We start from the raw sequence: 16,915 nt of genomic DNA on the forward strand, positions 1-16,915 counted from the left end.
TTTGAGGCGTATATCCAACACTACTAACCTATGTTTGGGTAGTTAAGCTTTCTCTAGAGATGACTTTGCAATCTTTACAAATCTTTCTATCCTTCTTCCTAACCATAAGAAAGTCAATTTGCGATTTATTATTCTCACTTTTGAATGCGACTAAGTGTTCTTCTCTTTTCTTAAAAAAAAGTATTAGCTAATATAAGGTCATATGCTATCACAAAATCTAATATAGTTTTCCCTTCCTCATTTTTCGTTCCAAACTCAGAACTCCCATGTACCCTCTCATATTCCTTATTTTTCATTCCGACATGCCCATTTAGATCCCCTCTTATTAAAATCATTTCATTTGGTAGAATATTTTGTAATATTTCATCTAAGTCCTCCTAAAATCTTGATTTGGTAACTTCATATAATCCTACTTGTGGTGCAAATACGCTAATTATGTTCATAGTTTCTTTCGCCACTATTATCTTAAGGGCTATAATTCTATCCCCTTTTCTAATTACTCTTACAACTTCATCCTTTAACAAACTATCTACAATAATACTCACTCAATTTCTTGCTTTACTCTTTCCGGTGTACGATAACTTAAAACCCGAGTTCTCTATCATCTTTGCCTTCTCACCTATCCATTTTATCTCTTGTACACACAAAATACTAATTCTTCTCATAATCATCATATCTACTACCTCCATTGATTTACCAGTGAAAGTTCCTATGTTCCATGTTCCAAATCTTAGATTATTAGTTTTCCTATCATATTTGTTCTTATCCAACATATGGTGTGAGAACTCTTGCCTATTTAACACTACACCCAAATTTTCATAGAGATATCGCGGTCCTTGTCGAGACGTTACAGTCGGACCCTGTAATGCTAACTCTTGCATATTTAGCACTACACTTGAGTTCTGGAGATGTAGCAATCCTTACCGAGACGTTACAATCGGACCCTGCAGCGCGTTCCTTCCGAGGAACAACCTAGCATTAGCACAATAGTTTAATGAATTCATTCATTGAATATTTGTCATAGTTTTAACGTTGATTGACAACCTAACGCAACCCTCCTCCTTTATCCAGACTTGAAACCGATCATGACCAATCGTTTTGAGCGGAGTTTTATTATAGAGGAATAAAAATATCAAACTAACAAACATTGACATAAACTCTATGTTTTGCATGTTTATTCTGATCGCCTTGATCAAATTAAAAACATCACAATAAAGGAGGAGAAAGCTAACCTCAAACTTGATAACAAACAAACAAACAAAAACATCAAAAGCAATGAGAACGGTGAGCTCTAAACTTCATATTTCCGTGCAACAAGCAATGGAACATCAAAAATAGGAGAAACTAAATTTAACACTCTACAGTTCCACATTTATAACAAACAAGCAAAAAGAACATCAAGGGCAAAGAGAATTGTAAACTCTTGGGTCGGTATCTCTTACTCCAAACCAGCAAAAACAAAGCAACAAGTAAATTTTCTCATTCTTCAACTTGGAGGCAACAAATCTACCAAAAGGCAAGCCAATAAGCAACTAAATCGATCAGGCATAGGCAACAAAGAAGGAAAAAAAATAAATACATAAATTTAATTCCATCAACTGTCTCAGCTCATAAACTAAGCACGATGTAAAGGTTTCCAAGTTTAACAGAAGCACAACGTTTTCTGATTTATTACTAAAAGCTAAATCAAATTACATCTAAAATTGGATCATCATCTCATTTCCTTGAAGTAATAGAATGTTGATGCTTGCCCTTTGATCTGTCCATTCTGCTCCTCTCCCCGAGGCTGCTGCCTGCTCCCCTGTAGGTGTTCCTTTCTCTTCCCCAGCTCTTACCAGAAGAACTGGTAGTCTGGACCACTCGCCTTGTCAATTGTTTCTGCGAGAACCTGTCATTGCTCCCAAGTGCAGCCTTTGATATGCTGTGCAAGGCCACCTCCCGTCCCTTCCGAGGATCAATGAGCTTCTTATTCAGATAGGCTATCTTAGGTAGGATGCTGCAAATGGTTTTACGAAGTTGCTCTTCGCTAAAATTGCTCAGAATTGGATTGCCAATCAGGTTGAGAGCCAAGAGAGAGTTGTCATTGGCAACAAGTTGGCCCAAGGCCTTTGCTATTGTTATCTTGTTGAAGCTCAGGTCCAGAACTTTTAGCTTTAGAAGTCTGTGGAGACCCTCAACGTAGCTGATCTTATTCCCAGCTAAATAGAGCTCTTTTATCAGTGTGCCATTTGGAAAGCCTGAAATTTAAACATTGAATTATATTCCTATCCTCAATTCTTCGAAATAATAATAATATACTGTAGTAGCAGACATCATAGCTAGCAGTATCTTTAGTATTAAAATGGAGGAATTGAATCTAAAAATTTAAAAGACAAGACTTCATATTGCTTACCGTGGCCAATCCGTGAGATTCTGTTGTAGCTGAGATTAAGAACCCGCAGCCTTATAAGATCTTTCAGTCCCTCAATTGTTGTAATTTTGTTCTTAGACAAGTCAAGTGTAAGGAGACTCTTTGGGAGGCTTCCTGAGGAAATGTGGGCTGCAACAATAGGAAATAGATCAATATATGAATGTCTAACAAATGTTATATATCAGAACACATAAGAATTATAATATAACAGTTTAAAATAAATTATTTGTTCATACCTATCATGTTGCCAGATAAGTTAACTGATCGGAGATTGTTGAAGGCTGAAATTGCAGGAATAGCTTTCAAACCCATACCAGAAATGTGAACTGTCTGGGGAAAGGAACACGATGGTTGGAAGATATAGCTGTCCTCTATTATATCCTCTCCTGTTGTCCTGCCAGTTTGAGTTTGTTTCTTTCCTGAGATTTTTTCCACCTTGAGAATATTTGTATTTGAGGTTGCCTCTTCTGCTGGGTCATCAGTCTGATAGCTGTCTATTGGATATGATGAATCATCTCCAAGACTCTGAACCCAAGCATCAACTCTATCAAAGGTTGAAGACTCTGAATAAAAAGCAACCCCATGATTCTGAGACCACAAGTCATCTGCAGTTGTAATTTCTGATTGCTTCATTTTTGGCTTGCTATCCATTTCAAAACATGACCTTGACTCAAGCACATTGGAACAATAGCCACCAGCATTTTTAGAGGTACCATTGATGGAAATCCTCTGAGGTGCTGTCATCCTAGGGTTGTGAGAATTATTCTGGCTCAACAGAAAAAGATCCGACCTATGCTTTGCACCCATCGACGGGAGAACCTGGGATGAACAGCTCTTCGTTAGCATTGCCCTATCTGCACTGAAAGATGTCATTACTGATTTTGGACTTCCAGGGATAGCATTTGTTGCATGACCACCAACAGTCTCACATATGTTGAGAACATCATCTGAAGAATTGGTCATGGCAGGGGACCTAACAAATCTCTTTGTCTCAATGTAGGAGCAAGAACGTTTAAGATGCAGAGGTCCGGACAATATTTCTGCTCGTCCAATGCCAGGATCACTAGCATGACCATTGTAGGTAATCATTTCAGATGCAGTATCTTCTTTAAGCAAACTGCTATCTGAGCCATCAATATTCAGTTCTTCATCAAAACTTTCAGAATTGAGTTCTCTCTTGTCTACATCAAATACTTGAAACTCAAACTCAGAGAAAGCTTTCCTCGGAGAAAAACTATCATCGTGTTCATCACCTCCTTCATACGCTGCTTCAGTACCAGGCTCAGTTTGCTCAAATTTGGGATTTTTTGTATCACACATTTTGGTTTGTGCACTCTCCACAGGGCTCTTTCCCTGAGCTATCAAAGGGATAGGCTCTCCGAGATTTGCTACCTCGACAGAACTGTGTGCCAGTTGATCAGCATGATTGGGTTCATCAAAAGTAATTCCTGCTATGACAGTCTGGACATGTTGATGAACTTGTTCTTCAGGGTTAACTCTTAATTCTCCACATCTATAGGCAATTTTGAATCTTTTCTTTTCCTGCAGAAGATTGTATGAGTACTTGTAAACAGCATCATGTCAAAAGGGACACTAAGGACAAAATCCACAACGATTGGTTCTTACCTTGGAATTCTTTCTAGCTAAAAGAGCTGAGAAACAACCAGTTATTGCCATTTTCATGGACAGCAATTGATCTGAGCAAAGGCAATCTATGGAAAAATCCTATCAAGTTATTCTTTTGCAGTAAAAACCAGCTGCCAAAATCTCTATCGTTGCAGGAGTTAGCCGTTGTCAAAAGGAGATCCTTTCACCGTGCAACTAAAAGGCCAAACGAGGAGAGTGGAAACCTCAATGCAACGAGGAGGCAACTGAGCATTCTTCAGATCCCACACCTTCCTCAAGGTGCAAGGACATGGAACACCAGGGACGGCCAGATTGATGACGGCTCCTCGAATATAAATTTGTATCCTGTGAAGGGGAAAAAAAAGTGAGATCTCGTAAAAATCCCAAATAAATAAACTAACTTTTGCGAAACTCCTTGGTCATTTTCAATGTTTAAGAATAGAAGAGTTGAAAAGAAGAAAGAGAGATCCGATCGAAGAAAACACACGGAACGAAAGATCTTTTCCGTCGCGTCCAACCACAAGCAGAAGATTAACAAAAAAAAACCATGAATTAATAAGGAAATTTATACACAATAAGATTCACAACCCCAAAGGAAAAAAGGTCCCCCTTCACATCACAATGCCATCATTCTTGAGACAGAAAGAAGAGCAAACACCTTTCTTTCATATTCTTCCCCACCGGAAACAAACGTAAGAACCACAGAACCGAAGACAGAAAATAGAAGGAAAAAAAATCGGCATCAATCAGATCTTAGGCTTTCTCGAACGGAGAAACCCCAAAAGAAGAAGAAGACAATAAACGATCCGGTCACATGGTTTCTGGCGAAAAGCACCTGCAATGATCGAGTTGCCAAAACCCCCGTCGAAATCGAGATCGAATGGCAGCTAGAAAGAGCCGAAGGTCAAAGGAATCTCCGCCCGGCGAGGCGGTGGAATGGCGAAGCGGATGTGTCAGGCGGAAGGGTTGGCGATGAAGACCCGGTATATATAGGCGATGGAGGTGTTGCGCGTAGTGAGGGGGGTGAAGTTACCGCCTCCAATCAGGAAATTTGCAAAGAAATGGCATCCCTATTTTGCCGCCATTTATTACTCCCTGAAAGCAGAAGCTGCTTTCACAAGCATTTTATAAACAAGCAAAATCTAGGGTTTGATTGGAGATAATTAATTTTTTTTGGACAAAAGTTAGAAAAAGCCAAAAGGGACAAAATTTCTAAATCATCAATTTCTTTTAATTAAAAAGATTTTTTTTAATAAACTCTTCAATTCTATAATTTATCCTCTTTCATATAAACGTACTATTAAAAAAATCTAGAATAAATATAATTTTATTTTTATTACACGTAATATTCAAGTTTTTCTTTAAAAAAAACCCTGATTGTCATAATTGTATCTTTTTTAAAAGTCAAAAAGGTGCTCAGTGTATCTTTTTATACAAAATATTTATATTCCAAATATTAAAATAATATTTTAAAGACATATTACACATAAAATTTATCAAAACAAATCTTAAAATAGATAAAAAAAAATAGTTTAATTTAATCATTTTTTAAATTATTGTGACAACTATAAAAACTTTTAAATAATTTTAATTAAGTTGATAAAAAAATTATATATAAGTATTTTATATATAATATTTTTGATAAAGTTGAATTAATTTATTTTAATATATTATAATATTGGGTTTTTAAAAAAATAAAAATAAAAAGGATTATTTTTTTTATATCTTCACAAATTTAATTCAAACAATGTTTTTTCAAGCTTGGGGGCTGCAGATCTTGTTGATGCTAAATTTGGCGGCATCCATTTTAAGCGCCAAATTCAGATGTACGCTGACTCACTCTAGTGCTGGTGAGATTCCTTCGACATGCGCAGCCTCACAATTTTGACCGATTAATTATTTATATATCGATATCAATATTTATATATTCGAATCACATGATATATACTTTCTGTCCTTTTTTGACTTTTTTCTCTTAATTATTTATTGGATAAAAAAAATAAAGGAAGTCTTATTTTTTCGAAATCATAAAAAAAGACCTCCTTTATAGTAGCTGATGTAATATTATAGTTATTATAGCAGTTATGGCTAAAATATAAATATTGTTGAATATATCACTTGGTTATCAGTGGAGGTGGAATATCTTTTGTTTAAAAATTAAAAAGAGGTGTTTCTTTCATGATTTTCTAAAAAAATAGAACCCTTTTTTATTTTTGCTAATATTTATTTCATGTTCTCTTTTGATAAAAGAATACAAATTGCTGTTTAAACAACTTATCAATTATTTATTAAAGATCCTACTAATCCTTCATTCCAGTCAATTGATTGATTATATTTATAAACATAGTTTATAGATCCCCAAAAATCTTGGTGATTATTACAGATCTAGTTGCCACATGAATCACAAGTTCCACAATCTTGCAATAAAATTAATTAATTGATAAATAATTGTGTAAATAAATATTGATAAGTCGTACAATGTTTATGGAGACTAGTTATTGACTTAGCACAGAATAAACAGATTGCAAAAAAAAATTTGAATTAGGTGAGGAATAGCTGCATGCTGCTGGTGAGTTTCCAGGAAATAATGAACATAATTTTGACCCAAATTTTCTGTTAATTTATGACCAAATTAGATTGATAGTCATTTGTTAAGTAGATTGATGAGTCAGCCTCATGTCATTTAGATCGAGCATGAGGAAAAAATGTTCTTATAAAAATATTAAGCAAGAGAATTAAAAAATTATTTTTCATTCAGTATATTATATTTGTGTTGTACTATGTATAGTGACCACAAATTAATAAAATAATGTTTTAAATAATCTATATGATGCATGATAAAACACTGAATGAGTAGATCAAAATCTTAATAAAAATGAATATTATAAAAATCGATCTCTATGTATAAATTATGGGGAAAAACTATAAGCTATCTTAAAAAAAACATATTAACATCACTTTAAAAAAAAAAACCCACGTTTAAATATTTTTAATACAAAGTAATTTAAATAGCAATCAGGTGCATGAAATTTTCACAAACACAAATCCTAAAAAAGCGGATTGTACAGCTTTACAAAAGATTATTTTTGACATTTGAATTTATGACATATAAGCCCTACAATAATAATTTTATTATTGTGTTAAAATTCTCATTCTTAACTTACAGACCATAAATTATTTTTCAAATTAACTTGGGATTTAAAAAGTAATTTATATAAAATATTATTATATACGATGAGGGTACAACCTAACTTACAAAATAACAAAGAAAAATAATTTTTATAGGATTTTCAGACCATAAATTATTTTTCATATTAGCTTGGAAATTAAAAATTAACAGCATTTTTAAAAAGGATAATTGTTGTATTTCAAATATGACACACTATACCTTTGTATACTTAAAAGTTAGAGGATTTGACTAGCAAGCAATTTTGTTATTATTTTTTAAAATTTTCCAAAAGTTTCAAATAAACACTCGTGAACATCCATCCAAATGACCAACTTTCTACTGGAAATTAGTGTACTAAAAATTTATCACTTAAGGACTTACCTAGACTCAGGGAATTGAAGTTCATTAAAAAAAAAAAAGTAAATTTTTTGATATAGAGTTAAAATTCATCAAGTTCATAAATAGTAAGTTTCATCTAAAACTTAGGATACGCCCTGGACTAAATAAAAAATATGATATTTGTCCCTGGACTAAATAAAAAATATGATATTTGTGTTTGACAATGACAAAAGAAATTGTTTCATAAACAATATAATATGATAATTCTGTTATCATCAGAGGATTAAAATACTATCATCTTAACTTGAAAATTCAATGCACATAAACGTAAAGTTGATGGACATAGAGACATTCAGGTCAATTCTAAATGCTGAAATATTTAACAAAAGTATCCGAGTCCAGCTTAGCACACATTTAACAAGTATTTATTTAGTTGACACGGCGAGCTTTTTCTTCTTGGCCTAAACCAAGAGATTTCTGCGCATTGGCAATTCCTTCTGGATCTGCAACAGGTTACCAAGAATGTAGAGTTAGCTAACAGCTACAAAAGTTGATCTGTATAATCATACACTTTTAATAAGTTAACCATACATGTGCCTGCGTTGACTACTGAAAAATATGTTGTCTACTCATTTTCATTCTTCAGACTGAGCAAATCTAGGAATAATAATAAGTCAAGAACATGATTGTGCAATCATTTTATCTCGTGAACCAAGTTTTTCTTGGAGTTAATGAGGTGTATTTTCATAAGATCACCATGTATGACTTTTAGGAGCCTTGCAAGTGTTCCTTTAGAAATTAGAGAAGGATAATATGGAGACATCACCTCTCATCTAATACTTTTAGGTGTCTAGTCATTTGCATTTTCATTCTCATATAGTCAAATCCTCCTACCTAAATCACCACAATGTTTGTCCTAATCCTTTGTCCCTAAATATTCCTTCCTTGACCCTCTACAGTTCCCAATCCTCCACCCCTCATCTCCATTCTCAAGTCTCATTTGTAGTGGTGATGATAGTGACTAAGTGGAGGTCAGGTCAAAGTTGTGAAAGGAGAAAAGGCAGCCCAGAGGATAGGCCTCCTAGCTGTCATGATTATTACAGACCTTGAGGCGGAGATCATGACAGCGATTGTAGGAGGTTACTAAGAAATCAGCTGGAAAGCACAAAAGAAGGCTTAGCAACCTGGGCAAAATACAGACTTGATATATGGATGGAGGAGCAGAAGATGGTGGAGAAAATAAGTGGCTGCTGGGTGTAAATCTTAGGGGAAGTCTTATAGCCGGGTTAAGAATGTTATGTGAGAAGCAGATCCCATCATAGTTGAAGTCAAAGCACTGACACGGAAGAAGCACAACAACAGAAAAGAAGTTACTGATAACCTGATTTAATGCTCAAAACAAGTTTTCTGATTTTTCATGTCTAGTAATATGAATAATGTTGAGAAAATGACACAAATGAGATATGAAACTCATATTTATTAGTTCTAGTAAAAAAGATTGCCTTGCCAGAATCAACAACACTATGTGGCTAATCATTAGATGAAAAATTTTATTGAAACCTCAACCTTTCAATCGGTCAGGTAAAAGTATAAGATGATGTCGTAATAATATAGAATTACTTGAACGCTGTCCAAGGTAGAAAAGATTTTCATTGTCCACCGGATCAATCATTATTTCCCACTGGGGTCCACATACATTTGGCACATCATCCCCTTGTTCTAAATGACAACTCTAAGGTAAGATGATGTAGGAGACTATAGCTCCTAGCAAGTATCCTGATGTGGTTTACAATAAGGCGATTACCTACCCTCCTATAGGGACTAAATGGTAGGTCAGGAACTTCATCGGATGCTTCCAAGAAAAAGGTTCCAGCATGTGACAATAATTGATTAACTTCTTGGAAAAGTACTAGGCAGTCAACAAAATCATTAAGCAATTCAATAGGTGTAACCAGAAAACACTATTATAACCATTGAAATTCAAAGATGAAGCATCTCTATCACCAAACAGCCAAAGACTAAATCATAAACATACACAAGTTAATCTTGGGGATTTAATAGTCCATTTTCCCTTACCAAAGACTTACCCCAAAATTGTGTAAAGATCCGAGTAAAAAAACTCAGATTCCTGGACACGTTATATTGCATAGCAGGAGGAAGAGGTTTCACAATTGTATCTATGCTGAAAACTCGCTGAAGAAACTGCAATGCAAGGGAAAATAGTTTCAAAACCAACAATACTTTAGTATCAAAAGAAAGTACTTAATCAATGATCTTTTAGTAATTCAAGCACTCAGGTCAGCTGGTACATTCAAAATAGAACAGTTAAAAGCTGAAAATGGCATTCAGGGAGTTATGGATACATGGAATACATGATATCAAGATTCTGAGAAGTCATATTAGTGAACTTGATTACCATTATCACATGAGGATTGTGCTCAAATGCTTGGAAAACACGGCTTGTATTTTGTATATAAAAGTTAGTAGAATTATAAGTGCATTGATTCAGTATCAAGATTTCACTAAGGTTCTTTCTGTTGTGTGACATTTTTCAGGCCGAACTGGTCATTACAAAATCAACCCTTCGATGTAGAAATGAGAAAGAAACATCTGTACTCAAATATCATTCTATGAAAAACATGAATATGAACAAATTATTACTTACTGCATATCCAAATGTATTGGAAATCAAACCATGATCTTAGCAGTTCAAGATATCTAAGACAAGTATCTTCTTGAAAATAACTACAATATCAAAGAGGAATAGGAAAATATTGATTCAAACCAATGCTTTAATTCTGTCGAGAAAAGACTGTCAGATGTGATCTACATTCTACAAGCAATTTATGAATGTTGGACATATTAAATTTTCATTTTCAGCAAATACCTTAAATAAATGCAATTTAATCTACATCTTATGAAGCATAACGGTATATAGGATGATGATTATGAAAAATGCACATTTTACCCACTGATCCTAAATACCTCTACTTAGTTTTATAGGAACTCAATATAAATGAAATAGATAGACTAGCACATTTGATACATGCTCAATTAGAGGATGTCTAGTTATATGAATAACACTATATAGACACTAGTGAGTAGATCCCTCCATACTAACCTCCTTCCCCACTCAACCACTCCAAGATAGGAAATCTCCTCACCTTGGACAGAAGCATTTGGGACAAAACACACATCTACAAAAGCCCCTCCCACTGTAGGTTCTACATACGCAATTCTTGGAGAGCACCTCGAAAATGTCTAACTTGTGTGGTAGTAAATAGACCCTAAATGACCTATCTAGTAACTCCCATATAGATTTTATCAAATGAAAATCCATGCATCAAAATTATGGAATTGCATTTACTTGAGGCTTTATGGTAGAATACGAAGTCATTTTTTTTTAATGTTGACAATTTTCTTATTCTAGCAAATCAGTCAAGAGAATTTGCAGAGTACAATTTTGTCAAGTATGGAGGTTTGTGGGCACAACAAAAGGTCTCATCGTCCTCATGAGAAGAGAATGCTCTGGCTTCTTGTTTACCTACAACTAAGAAAATCATATAAGGTGAAATACAAATAATTCCTTTTTTAGATTAACTTCTCAAATCAAGAATGATAAAGAATAGATAAATAGTTATTGAGCGAGGCAAATTTTAGCTAGCTATTATGAATCAAATTTAATCAAGCAAAAAATAAGAGGAGCTTCACCTGAGACTTTGCTCAAGTGCTCCTAGACATGATTTAATTTTAAAAATAATGAAGATTAATTCCAAAACATACCTGACAAGCAAGATTTTTTAGGTGTCTACTACTGATATACTCATTATTACCAATATGTCATAAATGTGATCTATGGAATGTCACTAAAGAATAAAGATTGACTTGAATATACATTGTAAGGATACCAATCTATATCCCAAGCATAGCCTGAATACCATACTCATAATTTAGCAGTTAACTTGATAGGTTTGCATATTATAGCATACCATTCTAAGTTGCACCTGATCACTAGTTATATTAATCTGAGCATGTTACTAGTTGTAAAATAAGTTAACACTCAACCCCTCCAGGAATAGTATGAGAACATTGACACGACTAATTCATCCATCCTTTGTTAAACATTGCACCTCATTAGTTTGTTATCTTAAGTAATTTGACTAGGTATTAAAAGTGGTATTTTGACAACAATATACCATTCTATATAGCTTGACCAGCACATCACATAATGCAGGAAGAAACTAACACATTTCAACCAAAAAGATCGGTAGTTGGAGTATGTTGTAAGATAAACCTTAGCAATAAGGTTTTGTGGCATCATTAAATTGATACTAAAAATTTCCACTTGGGGAATTACTTGGAACGTTACCCACCTCAAGACAAGGTAGCAAATTACTTGACCATTATTAAACATCAACATTAATTGTTGTAGCAACAACAAATTTTATTTATCCAGCTATTGCTACAAAGTGCACCTCGATCCTAAGCTTCTAACTATTCCATCTATATACAAAGGAATCAAGGTTTCCCCAGCATATTTCTCATCCCGAAAATACCTTTATTTCAACATTGTTGTAGCAACTATAGCCATCACTGCTAGAACATAAAGCAAAATTGCTCCAACTTAATCAAAATTACAATACATGAAATACTATTATATCACAATATTCTTTACCAACTTAATTAAAATTGCTCGAACCTATTAAATTTGCTTCAAGTTGGTCAAAATCACTTCAAATTGTTGTAGAAAAATGATTTTGAGGAAGTTGAAGTGATTTTGATCAAGTTTAAGCAATTTATCCAAGTTGGTAAAGAATATTTTGATATAACAGACCTTTATGTGTAGTAATTTTTTAGTATGTGTTCTTGCACTGTGATATATATAATTTATGATTATAAACTTGAGTGTTGACCAATTAGTGGATCCTTTAATTGGCTAGGCAGGAGAGCTACATTTCTTTCAACTTAAATAGTTTGCTCCTAAATCAATTACAAATTTCAGTTTTGGATCTGCAAAGAAACTTATACTTTCTGGCAAGCAAGTGATGAAGACAAGATACTAATTTTAGAAGGCATTTAAGACGAAGTAAGCCAGTATTCTATTCCCTAATGAAGTAGAAAAGAAACTAAAACTAACAAAACCCTCAACATCTCGTTCTACGACATTTTTTATAGAGAAAATGAAACCAGGAATTTACGATTTCCTAATTGGTTCATCAATCACCAGAACACAAAAGAGATTCGAGAGAAATTAGTGGCCTAGTTCACCACTCCATCTAGCGATTCTACAAAATAGCTACCCAATTACACGAAAGAAAGAGAAGGAAATAAAAAATCAAACCTTATAACCACAAATCACCGATTACCTACAAGAAACCCCCAAAAAAAAATAAAAAGGATTGAAAGAAAAAGGGATGGTAGTAATCACCCGGAAATTCCTCTGGAAGCTGTATCTGAGCTCAGGGTCGATCTCCGCTTCGAGTTCCTCGTCGGTCTTGGAGGCGGCGGCTTTCCTCTTTCCAGGAACGTGCATGGTGGGGGTGCCGCCCGGTTGATTGGTCGCCCTCAGTTTGGCGTCGGCAAACTTGTCGCTCGGATCCTCCTCGCCCCGCCATGGCGCCGACGCCAGTAGCTCTTTCTTCATCCCTCCTCTTCCCCAAGATAAGCAAGCCACCGCCAGGGATAAAGGAAAAAAAAAGGGCGAGGGGAAGGCAGACCCCTCATCCAACACATAAGCAGCATCACCCGCATACTGTGGACGGCCCAAGCCTATCCAAATACGGACGGTTTTCATTGCATGGATCGGGCTGGGCCAAGTGCTTCGGCCCATAAATTAGACCGAGGCAAGCATGACTAATTGGTTATTAGAGCATCCACATCAATTACTTTAAATTTAACTTTTACCTTAAATTTTACATTTTGCATTAAAAAAACATCCACATCAGCTACCCTACCCATTCCCTAAATATACATTTCATGAATAGTAGTTCTTTAAATTTAGGGAATGGATTCCATTCCCTAAACATTAAAATACTATTTCTCTCTCCTCCCTCTAATAATAAAAAATATCTCTCTCCTTCATCTCTCCTCCATCTAATAATAAAGAATATGGAGGAAAGAGAAAAAATAATAAAAAAATAAATATATGGTAAATTATAGGGAAGCTGATGTATTATGTAGTGAAAAATGGATATCTAAATTTAATAAAGTAGTTCTTTTACCTTAAATTTTAGATTTTGGATGAAATACTGATGTAGATGCTCTTAGACTTGTAGTAAGCGAAATGCACATTATAAGAGGAAAGTACAATTGGGTTTTAGGTTTAAAAGAAAATACATGAATTAAATATATACTCTAAAAAATGAGATGTTTTCCATAAAAATAATTGAGTTTTTGTGCATTGATACTCCATAATGTATGAATTTTTATACGAGGCACGAATCAGAGGGCGTTTGGGAAATGAGTTTGAAGTCATGCCGTGCTCAGGGATTAGGTTCAAAGCCTCATCATACTCGGGAATCAAAGTCCGAGTCAAGGGATGCTCGAAAATCAAAGTAAGAATCAGAAGGTGATTGGTAATTAGGTCTAGGACCCAATGACACTTGGCTTTACAAACCAACGCTCGAGAAAAGGGAGTAAAGTTCTAAGGGAATGTCAGGTGCAATAACAATATCTAATAATAACGTTTATTAATATTCATTATCAATGGAGAGTTATCATGACAGGAGACCGAGGCCGTTGCGTAATAAAAAATAATAATAAGGAAAGGTGACCATTGCATAAAAGAATTTAAGCATCATAAAGAACATCGTTACAAAAAAAAACTATAAAAGAATGATGATAATTAGAAGACAAGTATGCTCACTTTTATACAATCTTCTCTTTTATTTCTACTCTCTTCCCTGTTCAAATTCTCATTTAAGTATTGGAGCATCCTATAATCGTGTGTACCTTGGATAGGAAATCCTTGTATCTGATACGGAGAATGAAGGAGCATTCAACTAGTGAACATCTAAAGGAGTACTCGTTTGACAAGCATTCGAAATCTGCCGATCATGTATGAGCTAGGGATTATAATTTTTTCTGAACTCAATGAAGTTGCTATCCGATTCAAATAGAAGAAAATATAGAATGTTTTTTTTTTTAACTTGATTAAATAATTGGATAATCAAGGTATGGGCATTTGGATATAGAGAAGGGTCTAGTAGAATCATATTTTATTCGATATGAATACTCGATTAAATTATATATATATATATATATAAAAGAATTTTTTTTAAAAATCCATTAATGATTTTGGTCGGTGTTTAATATATTTTTATTGGATATAATTAAATTAAGAATGTTTAATATGGTTTTATTGAATTATATATTTTTTTATATGATATTAATTTAAATATAATGATGATAGTGGGAAGGAATAAAGAAAATTATTAATATAAAGAATATTCAATTTTTTGGGTATTTCATAATTTAATAATATCTTATAAATTATCATCTAACTTCCCGTGAATTATGGCTATTAAGAAAAAAAAGTTTATTTTCATATATTTTTTTAATTTAAAAATTATAATAAATAATAAATAAAAGTAGAATTTTTCTATGTTTATTTTTGTCCTTTTCATTTTAATTTCACATATTTTAATACACGTAAACAAATTCAAATGAGTCATTCAATTTATAGAAATCAAATTTTCAATTAAACATAACTAATTAATTAATTACTACTTTCTAATGATACACAATATCAATATCAATATCAAATATCAAGATAATAAAAAAAATAATGAGAATTTGTGATATATTTACAATAGTCATTTATGGAAAATACGAGAAAAGTTTAATTTTTATCATCACACATACAAATAAAATATGCCCATAAATAAAATACGCACATATAAATCGACGATCACACAATAATAAAGATAGTTGATGCTTAAACGAGAGTGGATGCTTCTGTTGGTACAATCGACCTTCAAGGTTTTAATGTCTAACAAATATGTTTAAATAATTTAATGGAACTTGATCATGGGAAGTTCTAGTGGTGGCTAGGCAAGGATGGGAAGTCAACCGAGTGACTAGTCCTAAATACGGTTAGGCAAGGGAAGTCCTAGTTACAGGCTAGGCAAGGGAAATCTCGATAGATTGTGGAAACCAAGTGGATTCGATAGGTTTGGAGGACATGATCCATGGGTAGTCGAATACTAAGTCTTAGTGAGTGAAATCAGGTAGAGAAAATCTTAGGGGGTGGTAAGCTTAGGTTCTGGTGAGTGAAGCTAAACGGTAAAAATCCTAGGGGGAGATAACCTTAGGTAGCGAAAAGTCTTGGAGGAGTGAACTCCAAGCAAGGTTGATCTGATGGTTTCCGATCGATCGCACGCAGTTGACCGTACCAGCAGTTCTCGATAAATCTAAGTTTAGGTTTATCATAGTATTCTGTATTACTATTATTACTGTTGGCTACTGTAGTATTGCAAGAAAAATCTTAGTGGATCAAGCGATCAGACACTAGGTAAGCAAAATCCAAACAAATCTGGAGGATCAACGTTTGGCAGGTAGGTTGAGGTAAGCAACTGGAGGAACGAAAGTGAGGTCGTGTTCCTGAAGGAAACAACGTAAGGTCACTGATCCAACTGAGAAACCGGGAAGGTTTCCAAATTGAGATCAAGATAGTTGAACTGTCTATTATTATTACTCATGCATTAGATATATTATTACTATGCTAATATTTGTTTTGCAGGATTATTGTCTAAAATTGTTTTGCATGTTCGGCTTGATCGGTCGACTGAACCAATGATTGATCGACCGAACAAGGACAACTCAAAGTAAATATCAGTTCAGACCAAAACAGAGCAGGGTCTGATCAAAGCTTTATCGGTCGACCAAACCAGAGGATCGGTCGACCGAACCCTGATGACTCAGCACAGTTCAAATAGAGCAGAAGCAAAGAAGGAAGAGCGACTGATCGGTCAACCGAACCAGGGGATCGGCCGACCAAACAATCATCACTTAATAGCGCATTAATTCAAGATCTTGGTGAACAGGGAAGAATCTCTATTCGATTGACCCAATAAGGAGATCGGTCGATCGAACACTTAATTGTCATTAAATGTCGAAGATCGAATCAGCACTAGATCTCAGCAAAAATGGAGGAGCTGGTTCGATCGACCGGACCCAAGGATCAGTCAACCGAACATCAACGACTCTTATAAAAGTGAGCTCGAGTTCCGCGACTGAAAAACGAAATCTGTTTGGTTCGAAGTTCATCTCTGTGCTAGCTCCTGCTGTTTGTGCTACTTCTTTACAACTCGTCTTCACGCAAGCAACTACTTCATTCAAGTGTTGACCGAACTTCATCGGTATACTTTTAT

The 16,915-nt window shown here is 34.4% G+C and overlaps 2 protein-coding genes across 2 annotated transcripts; both read right to left on the minus strand.

Annotated features, from left to right (window-relative positions):
* Positions 1 to 1,563: 1,563 nt before the first annotated feature.
* LOC121975202 lies at positions 1,564 to 5,073 on the minus strand. Its single transcript, XM_042526686.1, has 5 exons — positions 4,872 to 5,073; positions 4,037 to 4,381; positions 2,647 to 3,952; positions 2,393 to 2,539; positions 1,564 to 2,237 (listed from the first exon to the last, which is right to left on the minus strand). Exons 2-5 carry the CDS (start codon positions 4,091 to 4,093, stop codon positions 1,717 to 1,719), a joined length of 2,031 nt encoding a protein of 676 aa, XP_042382620.1. The 5' UTR covers positions 4,094 to 4,381; positions 4,872 to 5,073; the 3' UTR covers positions 1,564 to 1,716.
* Positions 5,074 to 7,813: 2,740 nt separating this feature from the next.
* On the minus strand, positions 7,814 to 13,259 carry LOC121975203. The gene is made up of 3 exons (XM_042526687.1): positions 12,973 to 13,259; positions 9,632 to 9,746; positions 7,814 to 8,047 (listed from the first exon to the last, which is right to left on the minus strand). Exons 1-3 carry the CDS (start codon positions 13,186 to 13,188, stop codon positions 7,974 to 7,976), a joined length of 405 nt encoding a protein of 134 aa, XP_042382621.1. The 5' UTR covers positions 13,189 to 13,259; the 3' UTR covers positions 7,814 to 7,973.
* Positions 13,260 to 16,915: the final 3,656 nt, after the last annotated feature.

This window comes from Zingiber officinale, chromosome 4B (assembly GCF_018446385.1).
Source record: "Zingiber officinale cultivar Zhangliang chromosome 4B, Zo_v1.1, whole genome shotgun sequence".
NCBI lineage: Eukaryota > Viridiplantae > Streptophyta > Magnoliopsida > Zingiberales > Zingiberaceae > Zingiber > Zingiber officinale.

Coding starts and splice junctions, on each gene's coding strand:
- LOC121975202 (XM_042526686.1), bottom strand. CDS start 4,093: ATGAAAATGGCAATAACTGGTTGTTTCTCAGCTCTTTTAGCTAGAAAG. Junction 3,953..4,036: donor TAGCTAGAAAGAATTCCAAG/GTAAGAACCAAT, acceptor AATCTTCTGCAG/GAAAAGAAAAGATTCAAAAT. Junction 2,238..2,392: donor AATCTCACGGATTGGCCACG/GTAAGCAATATG, acceptor TTTAAATTTCAG/GCTTTCCAAATGGCACACTG.
- LOC121975203 (XM_042526687.1), bottom strand. CDS start 13,188: ATGAAGAAAGAGCTACTGGCGTCGGCGCCATGGCGGGGCGAGGAGGAT. Junction 9,747..12,972: donor GCTTCCAGAGGAATTTCCGG/GTGATTACTACC, acceptor CTTGCATTGCAG/TTTCTTCAGCGAGTTTTCAG. Junction 8,048..9,631: donor GATCTTTACACAATTTTGGG/GTAAGTCTTTGG, acceptor AACCTGTTGCAG/ATCCAGAAGGAATTGCCAAT.